The sequence below is a fragment of the Colias philodice genome, chromosome 6 (assembly GCF_061535455.1).
Source record: "Colias philodice isolate Cphi_HAF_F1 chromosome 6, ilColPhil1 Martin Lab GWU primary, whole genome shotgun sequence".
NCBI lineage: Eukaryota > Metazoa > Arthropoda > Insecta > Lepidoptera > Pieridae > Colias > Colias philodice.
Window position 1 is genome coordinate 6,000,864 of NC_143091.1, and position 18,719 is coordinate 6,019,582.

General features: G+C 33.7%; 2 protein-coding genes across 3 annotated transcripts; one reads left to right on the top strand and one right to left on the bottom strand.

Moving 5' to 3' along the window:
- Positions 1–25: 25 nt before the first annotated feature.
- scramb1 (phospholipid scramblase 1) lies at positions 26–8,603 on the bottom strand. 2 transcript variants are annotated; one of them, XM_089696352.1, is made up of 6 exons: positions 8,291–8,603; positions 7,008–7,340; positions 5,215–5,480; positions 4,497–4,721; positions 2,707–2,868; positions 26–1,379 (listed from the first exon to the last, which is right to left on the bottom strand). In XM_089696352.1, exons 2-6 carry the CDS (start codon positions 7,321–7,323, stop codon positions 1,320–1,322), a joined length of 1,029 nt encoding a protein of 342 aa, XP_089552478.1. In that variant the 5' UTR covers positions 7,324–7,340; positions 8,291–8,603; the 3' UTR covers positions 26–1,319. The 2 variants fall into 2 exon arrangements, with proteins under 2 accessions (XP_089552478.1, XP_089552477.1); XM_089696351.1 differs by having other exon boundaries at positions 27–1,379; positions 7,008–7,328; positions 8,291–8,602.
- A 454-nt stretch (positions 8,604–9,057) lies between these two features.
- Positions 9,058–10,696, top strand: Rap2l (Ras-associated protein 2-like). The gene has a single exon (XM_089696317.1). The coding sequence runs from the start codon at positions 9,406–9,408 to the stop codon at positions 9,949–9,951; it is 546 nt and encodes a 181-aa protein (XP_089552443.1). The 5' UTR covers positions 9,058–9,405; the 3' UTR covers positions 9,952–10,696.
- The last annotated feature ends 8,023 nt before the right edge of the window (positions 10,697–18,719 follow it).

The window sequence follows — 18,719 nt, forward strand, 5'->3', positions numbered from 1 at the left end:
AAATAAAACAAGGAATATGTATTATTTTATTTATTTACGAAAAATGTGTAATTCACACAGTATAACATAGAAAATTCTAAAATAAAATGCATACATAAATATATTTGCCGACTTATATTTTACATAATTATAACATCATAAGAGATTATTCATTAGCACCAATAAAATAAAATCATATAATATCAATAAACATGAGATTGTATTTTTATAGAAATATAAACAGTAAAAGACTAGAAATTTTTTATAGTTGGCTACATTCAATACTTTCAAGCTCAATTAAATATGAAATGGTTTTGTTACTTTAACTAATAAATAAAAAATATGTAGGTAGTATGAAGGAATGATGAGTACAACACTCCAATTCTAAAAATCGAATATCACTGAAATAACTCAAATCAATCTTGAAAACATTGCATTATACGTTTGGAGATTATTGCAAATATAAATAATAGTAGCAGAATATATTATATTGGCCAAATTTATATTACCTGACGGACTATTATGGCAAGTTATAATGAGTAAACATTTCTACTTAAAAAATATATAGAGCCGGTTTCATGGCTTCCTGATAATATGATCTTTTTTTTTTAACTTATAGCTTCATATATTATAATGTCATTACAAATAATTAGTTTGAAATTAGACTATCAGCAAGTGCCGAAAGTCGAAACCGGTCCCTATTATGAACTGAAATACATTAACATTAAGAAAACAATGTGATCATTTTCATTTTGTTGTTGATTACGCTATTGTTAATACTGTTTAACAATAACCACCGTTTCATATTATTAGTTCTGAATTTTTAATTGTTTTTATTCACAGAATATTTTCTGAAGGTGACTCGATCGTTTAGCGTGTTTACAATTATTACTTACATATCAACAAAATGTGAGATTCCTATACAGAATACAATAATAAAGCAGTTTCATAATTTTACTTATTGGAAACAGGAGTATATATTACAAATGCGTACAAAATCTATATAATATTAATAACTACATATTAAAGTTTTGTGCTTATTAAATTATATCTAAATTCATAAAAAAAAATTGTAAAAATAGGATTCAAATGTAGCAAAGACACTTTGCAAAAGTATTAAAAAAAATCAAATAAAAATATAAATGCTCTTACACTTATAGTACTTTAACTTATACAAGCAGAACTCATTATAAACCTCCATTTTCCTTAAAATATGTGGTTACAATTTGATTATTATATCATTGCGTAATACATCAAAAGCGAATTTATTACAAAATAATTATAATATACTTCTAGAATATCATAACATTTTGAGTTAAAGTCGAATACATATTTAAATTTTAAAGCATGCCAGGTCTGTCGGATTCATGGTTTCCTGTCTTTTCGAAGAACATGAAGTCCTGGAAATAAAGAAAAATTTTTAAAAAGCTATAGTAGGTTTTCCGTAACTTGAGTTGATGTAGAATTTTCATAACATTAACTATCGACAACCCTAGATGTTTTAATGCAGCCCTATTGCAAAACCTAAGCGCTAACCTGCTAACAATTACAGACTAAATTTCATCTTAATACGTTCAGCACTTTTTCAGATTCTGTGATGAGTAACTTTCGGTTTTAAATATTATATCTATAGATAATGTGTTACAGGTGGCAGCCATCCAAGTAACAATTTAAAAAGAACTCTCCTACATTTTGGCCATTTACGTCATATATACAGCTGAATAAATAAGATGATTCTGGTCTCGATAGTATTTAATTTGATGTACATAATATATTGAATAGCCTTGAAAAATAAAATGATGGCACGCGTGATTTCTTAGGTGAGTCACGTTCCCACCACCGACCAAGAAAAATTTGAGTTTCAAAGTACCTAAATGTTGTCTCAAATAGGTATACTTAGTTAAAATTCGAAATAAAACATAAGCACACTTATTAATTTTTTTTGTATGTCTCTCTGTTTATCAGATTTTGTTTTATTAGCCCAGAATTTCCATGAGATTGAGGTTTACGCAGGAAAAGTTCTAGAAATCTACTGGGGAGGCCTATATCCAACTGTGGACAAACATCTACTTTTTTCACGGGCAGGTAAGTAGGTACCACGCGAGGGACAACACGGGCAGTAGTAGCTAGTACTAACTACTGGCTCTCATAGATCGCATTAACAGTATAAGCCCGTTAAATTGCACTAGAATAGTTTCACCTTTAATACTAGTAGATTATTTAATCAACTAATGTTCATATTAACAAGATAAAACCTATTAAGGAGCTTTTTTAGATACCTACTTAAAATCATCATTCATTAATAATGTTACGTTCATTAGCAATGTTATCAGAAAGTGTGTGAGATATTTTTATATTAATGGGTCCCTAATAAATATGTAATAGCAATTGAATTTTACTCGCTCCAATTTGTACTTCATTAAATTACCGCCAACCATTAATCAGAAGTTTTCGCTTAGTCTCGAAAAAATATACGTACTTTTTTGAGCTAAATATTTATATTTTATTTATTAATTTATTCTTTATTGTACTAAACCCAATGTACTATCTTACTTTATAAATACGGTATCTTAATTGATTTAAAATTTAAATGTACAAATGGCGGCCTTATGGTTCTAAGCCAGCTCTCCCAGGCAACCTTCGAAAATAATAAATAGTTAAAGAATTCGTGTAAATTTAAATAAAAATTGTTTTTGTTACGAAATACAAATAAGAAATATAACTTACAATTAAAAAGCATGCTCCCAACAAAACGGCTTTTATCCTGACATCCAAATCCATGGGGAAAGTGATTCCAAAGTAGTCGGAATCTGTGAATGCTTCCCGAGCCAAACCGGACCATTGCTTGGTGATTTTTCCAACTTTGGTCTCACCGTCTTTCGAGTATATCTAAAATAATTAAAAAATATGAAAATATTAACGTAGTACAATTAATGTCAAAGTGCAGGACACAATATGTTACTCTCGGTCATATGGGCTTTTTGGGGTAGGAATAAAAAATAATTTTCGTTTTTACGAATATAATATACAGGGTGTAATCGTTAAGTGTGCACAGGCGATTATTTGATTTTTGATATCTGCAATAGTTACGGAATAATCTCTTGTGCACACTTAACGATTACACCCTGTGTAATAAATTAATAATGTATTAACCCATCCAAATGGTGTTTGAACAAATTCGAAATGTTATTATCATAATATTTCATTCAAACGCTACATCGCTTTCTTTCATTCAATTTTACTTTAAATAAAGAGAACATAAATAATATAAAATATTGCGTGAAATAAAATCTTAGTTGATAAAATTTATCGTTATTTTACCGGGCTTTTTGTTTATTTCAGAAAATATTCAAACAATTCTAGTAACTTCGGTATAATATTAATTACAATAACCCCCATGCAACTCTGTAATATTATCACGATAAATACATAAACTTAGTTTTAAATAAACACTGCTCTTTATCTTGTTGTTTATTATTAGGTCAGCATTTATCTATTGCAAAAAATAAATAACAATTCCAATAACTATAATGAAATAACAAATGTAATTAATTCAAGGAGAGAAGGTGTAGAGTGTAGACTATAGTTATTCTAACGCCCACTATGTAATTACATACTTAGAGGGTATACTGATGAAGGTTTTCTTTTTAAATATATTGTATTTTATTCTGTTATTTAAAATACACAGACACAAATATGGGCTTGGTACTCTATAGTACCTACTATTGATTAACTAGTAACTACATTTTATTGTTTGTAATTACAACAGGATATATTTTTCTCGCATCATGCCAGCTATATTTTAGTGTTATAATATTATAATCCCCACCATTTCGAAGATAACGGTTGTATAAAATGGCAATTTAATTTATCTAGACGAAAATATTTCAAACACAACTGTAACAGTGTAATTAATAATTGGTGTAAACACGGTTTAGGTTTCAATTTATGCGTCAGGATTCAATGGAATACATCTACGTATTCATTTTTAACTAGGTTCCAATAATATGATGCAATAATTCATATAAATATAAATTAAATTATGACTGTACAATGATATCTCCAAGTTGCCAGTTACTTGCTAGATTATATTACATTGACGTAAATTCATTTCGTATCAAACCTATAAATAAGTAATTATAAATTACTGTAAGTAGTACTGCTATCAGAGCATTAAAAATAGTTAAAACTTTATTCTTAATTCATGTTCATTAAAACTTGAAAGTAAACATTTATAGTAAGTAATTCCAAATTCACTGCTGATTTAGTGGCCCTATAGATAAATGATGAATGATGAATGCTTTCATAAGCCGGGGTCTTCAGGTGGGCATAAAATGACCACTCAACAATTGATTGAAAAACCGAATATTATATATGAATTACAGCGCAAAATAAGTACTATAACGAGTCGCCTATTTAAAATTCCCCAAGAATTCCTACCATTTTTGTCACCATTAAAACAGCCAAATGTAGTGTAGTCCAATTAAATCCAATCAAAAATTTACAAGCATACTCACATTAAACTCGACATCGCCACAAATCGAGAACGTACAAACGGGTCCCTTAATTCTCAGCACCACTTCGCCCATGGTATTCTTAACCACATAGCACGGTTTACAAATAGACCACTCCTGTTCTATGGTGCCCACCACGGTGCCGGGGGGAGAGGATACCTCCATGCTTTGCAACCAACATGGGCACCAGCATGAGTCGCAGGCGAGCGGACGGTTTAGATGTATCACCTGGAAATTTATTTTGTTACAAAATTAAAGACGGGTTGCACTCCGGGAGTGCCGGCAGAAGTGAAAACTTGATTATTAACGTTGAGCATGTTTGATATTTTGGAATGGTATCCGTCTTACGCTTTTTCGATCAGGTCACGTGTCCTGACGCGAGTTTAAGATTTTATACCCATTACAGAAAAAGTGCTCAACGCCGATAAACAAGTTTTCACTTCAAAAGTTGAATAAAAATAAACTACATATCCACATGGTTGATAATGTTAGAAAGCGATTGGTATCTGGGTCCCGGTTATAAAGCAAATTAACAGACTTTACGATATTCCAAGTGTACTCAAAATTACGCAAATCAATCATATTGATCAATAGTCTTCACAAATAATAAGTTTAATTAAGCCAGAGTATTAAATTAAGTGATCAATTTGAAAATTTTCAGTAATTATTTTTAATAAGAAAAATTATAGCGACAGTGGTCATTAAAATTACATGCAGTTACCTCATTACGGAAGTTATCCATGATCTTCATATCGAAAGGACGCATCGGTCCGCAGCAGTTCCTGGTGCAGCAATCATTGTCTTCAATAGCGTAATACACCTTCTGCCCAATCGCGTTCTTTATTGTGTACTTATTATTTGTTTCGAAACCAACAAAAGCTTCCAATAGCTCCACCTTTTGATGGATAAGCAGCTGATCAATCATAGAAAGGTATTCCAAGCCCGGCGGACAGTTGCTTAGCCCTTGCGGAATACTCATCCAACCACCTGAAAATCATTTGCGCATATTGACCGTTAGAAGCAACTCATGATCATGTCGAAAGTACATATACATGCTGTTCCAAAGTTCAATACACATATGTATCTATGAGCAAATATGGAATCGAAGATGATGATATTTTATCAATAAATAAACATTTATCGTTCATATCGTTATAAATACTTACATTTATATGAATTACAACACAACAGTCAACAGAACCCATAACACAAACAAAACCTTCATATCATTATTTCAATATATTTTATACAAAATATATAAATAAGTATTAATGCCAATAAATTATATGCCCTCCACCACTGTTTTAGTATCAATTAAAGGATACTGGAACCTTATTTCATCCTCAGACAAAAACTTTTCATATTTATTTTCACTAGATTTAAACACTACTTTATACAAACGATGAAATGTCCGTTTCACATTGGGAATATTGAATGTTTCCACAAGTACATGTTTATCTTTTAAATTCGTTAACCTTTTATGTTTTAAGGTAAACAATCGTTTAAACTTTGAGTTAATCACTGGCTTCTTAACTTTCTCTTGTGTTTCTTCAAAAAGTATATCAAAATTATTTTTCTCACTATTTTTGAAGATTTGCATTATTAAAAATTAATACACATTTTTCAAATAATTGAGAAATTAATTTTATTTGTTTGCAACAAAAAGCAGTACTGCTATCTATACTTTAATGAACTATAATGCTATTATGTTACCTATCAAGTGCATGCCTTGAAATTGTACTTGGTAAACATCATTATCTTTAAAGAGTAATTACCTTAAATACAACTTAAGATATAAGTAAGATTGAACAATTGCCAATAATGTTACTGAAATTTGCTTATTTATTAAATTAATCATCATTATAAACTATTTTAGCAGCCAGAAATAATCTATAATAATTACAGTAGTTTTATCACACAATGATATACAAATTACTGAATAGTAATGAGTGTGAAATAATGTTTAAGAGAAAGTGTTCATTATGGATTTCTCATGATATGAAAATTTACATGCAATTTAGAACTATTTTAGAGTAATACCTGTTAATACATCCTTTATTTCTTAATTTTGTTAGAATGACAATTTAGTTATTAGTTTACTCAATAATTGATTTAAGAAACTGGAATTAATTTGCTTCTATACAAAATACTTCTTATAAACCAGCTATGTGTTTTTACATCTTTTCTTGGAAAAAGTAATAAACTAATACATACCCAACTAATTGAACAGAAGGCTGACATTATCCCTCTATGCCACACTTGCATTCTTTTACAACTAAAGTAAAGTATCATGTAATTATTAACTTAATTTGTTTAAGGGCCGATTTTTCAATGCTTGGATATAACTTATCCGTCCAATAAAGTATTACACGTAACACGATAATATTAAAATGTCACGTAAACTGTCAAATACAGGCAATTAGAATACGTTTTTAAAATGGTAGTTTTATACATTATTCGACGAATAAGTTTTAACCAAGGATTGAAAAATCAGCCCTTAATCAATATTTTTACCTGGAGCTTGTGCAGGCCCTGGTTGCTGAACAATAGGAGCTGGATATCCTTGCTGTGGATGTGGGTAGCCAGGAGCATATGCATGTTGAAATCCAGGCTGATAACCTTGTTGGAAGCCAGGTTGGAATCCTGGCTGAAACCCATGCTGCATGCCAGGTAATGGCTGAGCTCCAGGTGGCAGGGAAGGTGGTGGTCCAGGGTATCCCACTTGAGGATTCATGGGGTAGCTCTCATTTGGTTTCTGTCCTTCTGCTGGCGGGGCATAACCCTGACTAGCAGGAAAATTTGGACTGTATGGTGTTGGTTTGTGCGACATATTGTCTGAAAATTAATCTATATTTTAGTCTCACTTTATTTTTTATGTATTGTGCAATATGTACAGTAAGTATTATTCTTACTATAATGGAATGGTATTGTTACTCAATAAATTAACAATCCTTTCCTTATGAGTTGTCATCTAAAAGGGTTTAGCGCAAACACAAGTCAAATCATAGTTTTATATATTTTCCTCAATAGAATATTATGCTATAGTTGTTATTGAAGTGAAAACTTCTCTAGCGGCGTTGAGCACTTTTTCTGTAATGGGTATAAAATCTTAAACTCGCGTCAGGACACGTGACCTGATCAAAAAGCGTAAGACGGATACCATTCCAAAATATCAAACATGCTCAACGTTAATAATCAAGTTTTCACTTCTGCCGGCACTCTCGGAGTGCAATCCATCTTTTTTTTTAATTATTTGAATTTTAAAATATTAATTAGTTATTTACTTAAATTCTTATTTAGTAAATAACTCTAATTAATATTTTAATTTTTACTAATATTATGAAGATTTTTTTTTGTCTTCAAATTAAATTAAACTGGGATTGTGGCACTTTATTAACAATAAGACATAAGTTACTTGATGTAATTTTAACTTCTATACAACTAGAGTGGAGACCAATTTTAGCATACTGTTATGAAATAATCACCATTGATAGAGTACAAACAGTAGGTACATCGAGTATTTAATTAATTGCGAAATAATGGGTATTGGGTATCTTAAAAAACTACAATTTTATTTGAGGAAATAAAATATGTATCGCAAAACTTTGCCTATTTTTTATTACTTTCAAAAAAATTTCCGTACAAAGTTTCTTGTATAAACAACAAATTACAACTTTACCGGAATATATTTAATTGAATAATTTATGCATAAAATTACTACATATTTAGAAATATAATGTGAGTATATAAAGCGTAGGTATATATTTGTATAAAACATAAATAGAATGAGAACATACCTGAGTGCCTGACTACCAATATTTATAGAAATCTCGCAAAAACTCGCTCTGGATACGAGATAGAGAATCGCAAATTATAGTCGGTCTTTGCCTCTAGGCTCTATATGATCTCTAAACTGAATACCGAGCAATAGAAATCATGTCATTCAAATACCTATTCCGTTTTTTTCATCTAAGTATTATACCAATATCTAAAGTCTGAAAATAACGATCTTCATAATTTATTTTTCCTCACGCTGAAAAATCGTATTAGCAATATTATTTTTATATAAAAAAACAAATTTATGACAGCTATCAGCAGCCATGGAAAATGTCAATTTGACAGTTATATGAGAACACAGATAAATAATATAGTGTCTGAATTCATTTGTAAATATTAAGAATCTATAATAAGGTTTTAAAATCACAGTTTAAAATAATAAAGAAGTCACGACAATAAAATAATTTTCTTTTCATACTTGTTATATCATTTCTCTCTATCTTCTTCAAAAATATTCCTATTTTCCTTAGGTTTTTTAAACCAAAGTCATTATTTTATTTGTTTGCAAATGACTATTCGGCCTTAACACTTTAGCCAAATTAAAAAATCCATATGAGATACTGTTGAATTAAGGTTACTATAGAAATAATTTATTTTAATAATATCAAATCAAAATATAGCTTACTGTGAGCTTAGATTCTGAAGAATAATAATGTTAATATATTTTTTTATATATTGCAACATTGCCATCCGGTTTGGACTAAACTCCATTCACCAATCAAATTATCAAACCATTGCAATTGAGTGCATTGACCAACCTGCTGCTGCTGCCAATTCCAGCACTCAGCGATTCAGTTGAATAGATGTTGCTTCCGCGTTTATAGCTTCGGGTGTAGTAAAGTGAATAACTGAAAATCGAGTGTCGCGATGCAAACACAGATGTTTTGTTACTCATCAAACTAAAATGGCGTCGCTGTTTATCATTTAGTTATCATTCTCTACGTGAACGTTCCTCAGTGATCACATCCGAGTGAGTCATAAACCAACATAGCAATGACATTTTTATAGCACAAAGTGGGAATACGTTTTTAAACGTCGTAAGAAGACTGGAAAGTGTTATTTTTGCAATATAATAATGCGCGAATTCAAAGTAGTTGTGTTGGGTTCGGGTGGGGTCGGGAAGAGTGCTTTAACCGTGCAGTTTGTGAGCGGATGTTTCATGGAAAAGTATGACCCCACAATAGAAGATTTCTATAGGAAAGAAATTGAAGTAGACAATTCTCCATGTGTTTTAGAAATTTTGGATACTGCTGGCACTGAACAATTCGCGTCTATGCGAGATCTGTATATAAAGAATGGCCAAGGATTTGTAGTAGTGTATTCGTTAACAAATCACCAGACGTTCCAAGATATTAAACCAATGAAGGAATTGATTACGCGAGTGAAGGGTTCTGAGCGCGTGCCTATATTGTTAGTCGGTAACAAAGCGGATTTGGAACACCAGCGCGAAGTGTCACAAGCCGAGGGGTCTGCTCTAGCTCAGATGTGGGGCTGCCCGTTTGTTGAGGCTTCTGCTAAAAGCCGCACCAATGTCAACGAAATGTTCGCGGAAATCGTGCGTGAAATGAACGTTAGTCCTGAAAAAGAAAAGAAAACTTATTGTTGTTGTACAGTGCTTTAATAATTAGAGTGTAATGTGGCATTTATTTCTCGTAAGACTGCAAGGGCGAGGTGGAAGTGTATTCTCCTCGGCCCGACGGCTGTTCGCCTCCAGGGCAGCCTGGGCGGCGGCGCGCCGGCCCCCATCGCTGGACCCTTAGCGATCGCGATGTGCGTCATATCAAGTTGTTAATATCTTTGATACATACCATTGTCCAATCGAGGTGCTTTATCTTATATTTTCATACTTTAGTACTGGTAGATACTCCCGCAATAACCATTACCATGTGGAATCAAAACAAAACATCATTTAAAGGGAATTTTTTTACATGTATTATTAAAGGTTCAGAATCAAAATAGCTTAATTTTCTTTTCTGAAAACAAAGAAACATGTTGCAACAGTTGTCATTTTAAGCAACAATAATAATGTATTGTAAATTAATGTAAGTCAACTTTGTACATATATATAATTTCATGAGATTATAATGTGAAAGGACAAGGACGGTTTTAGGGAATAAAAAGCCATCCAAATATGCAATAATCTTATATGATTGTGTAGAGTGAAGTGCAATGAGTAAGCGTTTTACACCTAAGTCATATGCAAATTGTGTTTTATTGTGTAAATTATGTTTATATGAGAAATCAATAATCAAGGAAATACAGACTTATGATTTGTCGAGGCGTGATTGTGTTTTAAAAATCTACCAGGATTTGTGATAATACATATAACAAAATATCTATAATAAAAGTTTTAAGTGGGAGATTAATATGTGAAGTTTTATTCATGGAATTACAAGGTAACCTTTTTTACGTTACTAAGGAGCATATTTCTAGCACAAAGGTGAGGTTTTGTCCTGTTTGTATGTCTTGTATATATGCATAGGTATGCATTTTTTACAATTGCTATGCTCTGCTATTTCTAGTGTGCCTTTGATCTTGTTTGTTTATTTTGGTTATATATATTTTTTAAATTTAACTATGCATCATCATGAGATATGCAATAATTAACAAAGAGTTAACGCCAGAACTGTAATTGGCTTTTTGATTTTCTTGTCTGTATAATATCTATTTTAAACAAAAATTTTAGCTTCATATTATAGTTTGCAATGTTTTAGTTAATATTAGAAACAAAATATTTTTGATATAATATGATTTAAGTGGTAGGTACGTCAGATGTAATCCAAAATCACCAATTTGATTTGACATCATTCCAAATGGTATTTAAGTTAAAACCATTAACAGTACTCTTTAAATATTATCCAAGCAAAAACAAAGGAATATTTGTGTATAATTATTGTAGAGTATTTACATTGCTTCTAATTGACTATTATATTTAACTGACCTTCTCAAAAATAGCGGAAGGTTCTCAGTTTGTTGTTATGTTTTACTATTTTAAATTTCTTTTGTTATGATGATGCTTCAGAGGAATTTTTCATTGGTCTTCTTCTTAAAATTAAATTATTTCAAATCTTGAATTATTAGAAAATTAAATCTTATTGATAGATATACCTACAGATAGATGTAGAGGTAAAATCTCAATAAAATAAAATTTATTTTCTAGTGACAAAGATCCAGAACTATTCAATATACAAAAAAAGTGAAAAATCCTTGCAATAGGAGTATGTTATTATTTTTGTTTTTGCTTCAATAACTTGGATTAAAGAGATGCTGGTCTCTTCGCCTACATAATTTTAAGTCACCTCATCTGATATAGGTCTTGCGACTGATTGCAGATCACAATAGGAAAAAAAAATAACTTGGATTATATAATTTATACCTAAATATTTATTATATACCATACTATTTTGTGGTATTTGATTAACAACATAATATGTGATACTAGAATTACATATTATATTTTGGGCTTTACTTGAACATGATTAAATTAACAATAAACTGGATTCTTATTTGTTTCAGTTATCTTCATTTTACCAAGAATTAAAGCTTGTAATATTAGGGTCATTTGAGAATGAAGTTGCTTTTTATTGCAGTAGCAACCGTTGGACCGTAACCATGTGTGCAATCATCTTCATTTAACAGCAGTGATTTTACTCTGCTTCTGTCAGTAAACAATATGTTTATTTATAATATTTTCAATATTTTCCTTGTGTAGAGGCATTGCGCACGCGATTTATCGAAAATAAATAATTGATGAAAAAAAGAACATTTCTTTAAACGCATAAAAATAAAACTCAGTTCAGTTTATTTTTAGCGGTTTAGTGAATTTCATTTGTACAATTACATCAAGTTTTTTAATTGCTTTAATTGGGTGCGTGTTACGTTACATATTGTACGATGACAAGAATTACTGGAAAGAATCCATGGATAATTCGTGTTATTGTTGCATCTTTTATTGTTCAGTATAATATATTACTGTGGCAAAAAGACTTGGTAAAGTGGGGCACGTTGAGTTTAAGGTCATGGTTTGGTTGCTTCGTCGGCTCGAGCGCCACTACAGTTTAGGTGCCGTTACCGGCCCAGATAGAGTCAATTTACCCGGATACTGATTGATCTATTACTAGGTTTTACTTTTGCTCGCCTTCATTACTTATCCATATTTGTATTAAATATTAAATTAATTATTGGTGTGAGTAAAATAAGAACATTAATATAATAAGTAGCTAACTACCATTAAATGTTAATTATGTTAATTAATTAACACGCAAGGTAAATTGGCTTATGAATTTAATAAACGTCAGTAGTTTTATTTCAATTATTTGTTTAGCAAAATATTTAAAAAATATCACATAGGTACTATTTTATTTTCCCAATATACTTACCAATCGTATAGGATGATAATTGTAGACGTAGGGAGATATATAATCAAGTACGAATTTATAATTTTATAACAATGCAACGTAGGTAAAAACCAGTATGTACACACTGCTAGTTAGCTAAGGAACTTTTTACAATGGGATTACCTTGTAGAAAACGATCGGTCACATACTTCGTATTGGCAAGTATGAAGTAATTTTTCTTGACCTAGTAAAAATAAAATGTACAAAAAAACGCAACTTTTTGAAAAAACTGACCGATGTTAAACTTAGCTTAATTCATCAAAATATAAGATTTGTTCGTTTAATACAGGTGGTCTATACCTACCTGTGGAATTTATAGTTAATCGTATTCTAAAAAAACCACTCATAAAAATCATCATAATAATGCGTATTTTACCGACAATAGTTGTGTGACCAAACAATTGTGATCCGTTAGCAAGTAACTTCAAAATATATTTAAACAAGTAATTAGTGTGTCGTCCTCCTCGTTTCATGAACAGTTTCATTCTACACATGGATGTCCATTGCAATTTTATATGGTTAAGACGAGTTTATTTGGTACTGTTACGGCGAGAATTTATTAAACCTATAAAGCATATTCGAGTTCAAGTTTGTACTTATGGAATGAAAAAGAAACAAAGCAAGATAGGTTCATTTAAAATTCAATAGAATTTCTGTTGTTTTGTTTTTTGTTAAGAACAGCTGGGGAGAGTTGAAGTTCAAACATTTTTTTCCGAACCAAGACCGTGAACACCCAAAAATATTGAACGCTATGCTATATGTACCTACTTTATAACAAATCTCTGAAAGATCGTTATAAATAAAAAAAAAAACATGTAGGTACCTTTTTTTTTTTTTTTTTTTTTTTTTTATAGTGGAGAATGCATTTAGGCATACCCAGGGCACTCGGGGGAAGAGCCCTGGGTTATGTCGGACTCACCCTGCTGAGTGCAGGGTCCTACCGACTAAACTCCACTGTGTTCCGCCGTGCCGCTTTATTGACGGGGCCGCGGGTATTCGGTAGAACCGCGTCCGCAGACCCGTCAGCGGCAGCCTGTCTCCAGGCCCAACGCGAATGTGGCGGGAGGCCGCCAGGTCTACCTTCCTGGGGGGGCGGCGTGAGTGGAACACTTCTCACGCCGCCTCTCCGCACCGGATGATGGATTATATCCCCGTTCCATCATCCGGTGCCCATCATCAGGGAGGCAGGTCGCGACCGTGTAAAGCGGCCGCGACACGGCGACGACGCCCAATAGGACGACGACGCCGAATCGGATCCGCGGAAGGGTTTCTCTCGCGGACCCGCTCTGCCTCCTCCTTCTGCGACATCACATACTCGCAGAATGTGATAGCCGCGGACCACGATCTGTCGCCGCCAACCATTTCGCGAACTATGGAAGGCAGGGAGAGATCAGGGCCGACGACTGCGACCAGGCGAGCACGGGGCTCTGACCACGCGGGGCACACGGCGAGAGTATGGTCTGCCGTGTCCTCCGGACAGTCGCACCAATGACAAGCCATTTGCGGCTCCCGTCTGGCGACTTTGCACAGGTACCGCCCGAAACAGCCGTGTCCGGACAGTACCTGTGTCAGGCGGAAGGTGATGGCCCCATGCCGCCTGTCGCACCACTCACGTAGGACCGGTCGGATTGCTTCGACCGTCCTTACTCCTGCGCTGGGCTCTTCGAGCCGTCGTTTCCACTCACTGAATCGCCGCTCGAGAGCATCAGCCCTCCATTGCTGGACCTGCTCCAGATATGGGTTGATCCCGTGCGATCTGGACGCGGCGACGCGGCGATAGACGTCCGCCAGCATTTCGGCGTCCAGGTCCCACGGGGGCGTCCCCGCCATTGCGCACGCGGCCTCGAAGGATACCGTGCGATATGCCCTCACGATTCTGAGCGCCATGACCCGCTGCGGTCTACGCAATAGGGGTCTGGTACGGACACTCAAAGAGTCAGCCCAAATGGGCGCACCATAGAGGGCCATGGAGCGAATGACGCCGGTGTAAAGACGACGGCACGCGCCCCCAGCCCCCCTAAGATTCGGGAGCAGACTTCCAAGTGCCCCGGCCACCCCAACAAGCCGGGGGGCGAGGCGACGGAAGTGTTCCACAAATGTCCAGCTGCTGTCCAACACGATGCCCAGATAGCGCAACGTGGAACCAACGCTGATGGACGCACCGCCCACCTGAATGGCTGATCCAGCAGCCTGCGCCCTTCGACGGCCACGAAACAAAATCGCCTCTGACTTGTCCAGGGCCACCTCTAGACCAAGTCTTCTAATCCGGCGCACAACTTCTGCAACACCAGCGGTCGCAAGGAGGGCCGCGTCCCTATACGAGGCCCCACGCGCAGTCACCAGGGTGTCATCCGCATAGCAAAGCACGCTTACACCCGGGAGATAAGTGGCGCGCAGGACCCAGTCGTAACCGATGTTCCACAGGAGAGGCCCAAGAACCGAGCCCTGTGGAACACCGCACGACATTTCCTTTTCCATCCATCCACGGCGTGTGGGGTACGCCACAGCCCTCTCTGATAGGTAGGACTGCAGCAATCGCACCATACATGTAGGTACCTACTTTATATACCAAATTAGTACAAGAAGGAAATGGAGAGAAGGATGATATGATTAAGTACTTAAATTGCTGCCAAAAACTAATAATTTTACTGTGAATGCAACAATAACATGTATCTACTTATGACTATCTATAAATAAAAACTGTATAAAGTTGGTGGAAATTATTTAAGATGAATGGATCGTGATTTTCTGATTTGGTGATAGTTAATAGAGTAGATATACTACCTCTCCGAGGTGTGCAAGATAATTTTATTATATTATATACTTATAAGTATATTACTAATCAAAACCACTTAACTAGTTTAAGGTTGGAAAGCTATCATGATTTAATATTCATGTGTTGGAACAAGGTCCGCCTGGAATAGAAGCTTGGAATGGGCGTCTCCCGCGCACCTCGTCACTACTGCGTGGGGCAGCTATAAATATACTTCATATCGTATACTAGCTGCTCTGTGTGTATTGAAATAATAACTTTCATAATACAATTATACTTAATAATTTGAAACAAGGGAAGCAAACCGCCATTTCCATCATCAGTTTACAAAATATACTTATTATGAAAAATGTTTGGTAATATATCGGTATTAGGCCAGTGGAAATTAACATTAAATTCGCAAAGCACGATGTAGATTTGAATTTTTGGTATGTTGTTTGGATCAGTTAGGGTGATGTAAATCCCAATTTGCAACTTCGAAAAAGTTGTGCTCGCTGCGCACCACGTGATAAACTGCGAAAATTTTGGACTTTTTTCACTTTTTGCTCTAAAAGTCATAAACTATGCGTTTCCGACAAGTATGATTCAGTACATAAATTAAGGTTATTAAATTTGCAACAATTTAAGCCTAACCGCAGCTCTCTAAACCTTATAACGACTAAACTGTGGCCATTCGAAGATGGTTCATTTTTCCCGAAATATTGAAATTTTTAGTTTTGCTCCCGTTTGAAGCAAAATATTGGCAAAAACCGCTCGTTCTATGAGAAGTTCGTATAATAAAGTTGTAGTGCATTTAATTTTCTTTCATAAGAGCATAGAACAAAGTCTGTGAGACAAATATTTCACACACAATATCTGAAAAACAAAAAGAAGGTAGAAATAGATTTTTAAAGAATTGAAACTGAGAGCATATAAAATCATAAAAAGAATAATACTTTTTCCTTTGCAGGATAGGTAATTAACAAAATTACAAAATTTGGGAAAGTAGGAAAAAAGATTATACGCAAATAATAAACTGCGAAAATTTTGGACTTTTTTCACTTTTTGCTCTAAAAGTCATAAACTATGCGTTTCCGACAAGTATCATTCAGTACATAAATTAAGGTTATTAAATTTGCAACAATTTAAGCCTAATTAAAGCTCTCTAAATCTTATAGCGACTAAACTGTGGCCATTCGAAGATGGTTCATTTTTCCCGAAATATTGAAATTTTTAGTTTTGCTCCCGTTTGAAGGAAAATATTGGCAAAAACCGCTCGTTCTATGAGAAGGTCGTATAATAAAGTTGTAGTGCATTTAATTTTCTTTCATTAGAGCATAGAACAAAGTCTGTGAGACAAATAGTTCACTCACAATATCTGAAAAACAAAAAGAAGGTAGAAATAGATTTTTAAAGAATTGAAACTGAGGGCATATAAAATCATAAAAAGGATAATACTTTTTCATTTGCAGTATAAGTAATTAACAAAATTACAAAGCTAATTAAATTTGCAACAATTTAAGCCAAACCGCAGCTCTCTAAACCTTATAACAACTAAGCTGTGGCCTTTCAAAGATAGTCAGTTTTTCCCGAAAATTTCAAATTTTTAGTTTTGCTCCCGTTTGAACCAAAATATTGGCAAAAACCGCTCGTTCTATGAGAAAGTCGTATAATAAAGTTGTAGTGCATTTAATTTTCTTTCATTAGAGCATAGAACAAAGTCTGTGAGACAAATAGTTCACTCACAATATCTGAAAAACAAAAAGAAGGTAGAAATAGATTTTTAAAGAATTGAAACTGAGGGCATATAAAATCATAAAAAGGATAATACTTTTTCATTTGCAGGATAGGTAATTAACAAAATTAAATTTTCTACAACTTTATTTTATGACCTTCTCATAGAACGAGCGGTTTTGCCAATATTTTGGTTCAAACGGGAGCAAAACTAAAAATTTGAAAATTTCGGGAAAAACTGACTATCTTTGAAAGGCCACAGCTTAGTTGTTATAAGGTTTAGAGAGCTGCGGTTAGGCTTAAATTGTTGCAAATTTAATTATCTTTGTAATTTTGTTAATTACCTATCCTGCAAATGAAAAAGTATTATCCTTTTTATGATTTTATATGCCCTCAGTTTCAATTCTTTAAAAATCTATTTCTACCTTCTTTTTGTTTTTCAGATATTGTGAGTGAACTATTTGTCTCACAGACTTTGTTCTATGCTCTTATGAAAGAAAATTAAATGCACTACAACTTTATTATACGAACTTCTAATAGAACGAGCGGTTTTTGCCAATATTTTGCTTCAAACGGGAGCAAAACTAAAAATTTCAATATTTCGGGAAAAATGAACCATCTTCGAATGGCCACAGTTTAGTCGTTATAAGGTTTAGAGAGCTGCGGTTAGGCTTAAATTGTTGCAAATTTAATAACCTTAATTTATGTACTGAATCATACTTGTCGGAAACGCATAGTTTATGACTTTTAGAGCAAAAAGTGAAAAAAGTCCAAAATTTTCGCAGTTTATCACGTGGTGCGCAGCGAGCACAACTTTTTCGAAGTTGCAAATTGGGATTTACATCACCCTAACTGATCCAAACAACATACCAAAAATTCAAATCTACATCGTGCTTTGCGAATTTAGGGTTTTTTAGTGTCGATTTCTACTGGCCTATATATGATGTGGGTATATGCACAGAACTATCTCGATATAGTTCTGTGGGTATATGAATATTTTGATAGCATGTAGCGGACCGTGCTTTCAATGCTCTATATGGGATAATTTTTATTTGTGTTATTTTAACGGTAGGTATTGTGATTCGTGAATACTGGTCAATGGTCCTTCTAAAAATTGAATGTTCGCGTCCATACTCTATAGGAATTTTATACAATCAATGCGGGTATTGTAGCTTTATTTCTGTCCAACGGGAACGCTTGAATAACTACTTTTAAATTATCATTAAATGATTGCTTATTGCTTTTATGTTTAGGTCACAATGGCAACCACTTGGGAGCTCTTTATTAAAGAAGTTTATTTGTGATAGACTCACATTACGTACTCATGTGGAAATGCATCCATTTTAATTTGTTCAATCATAGGGTGGAGGTACTTCTTACTTATATGAAAATTAATACATATATAAATAGTTACGTCATTTCCTACAAAAGCTTACAAAAGCTCATAAAAAATACGGATGTAGGAAACCTAACTATTCCGAAAAGTAGGTAAGTAACAGCTGGTCA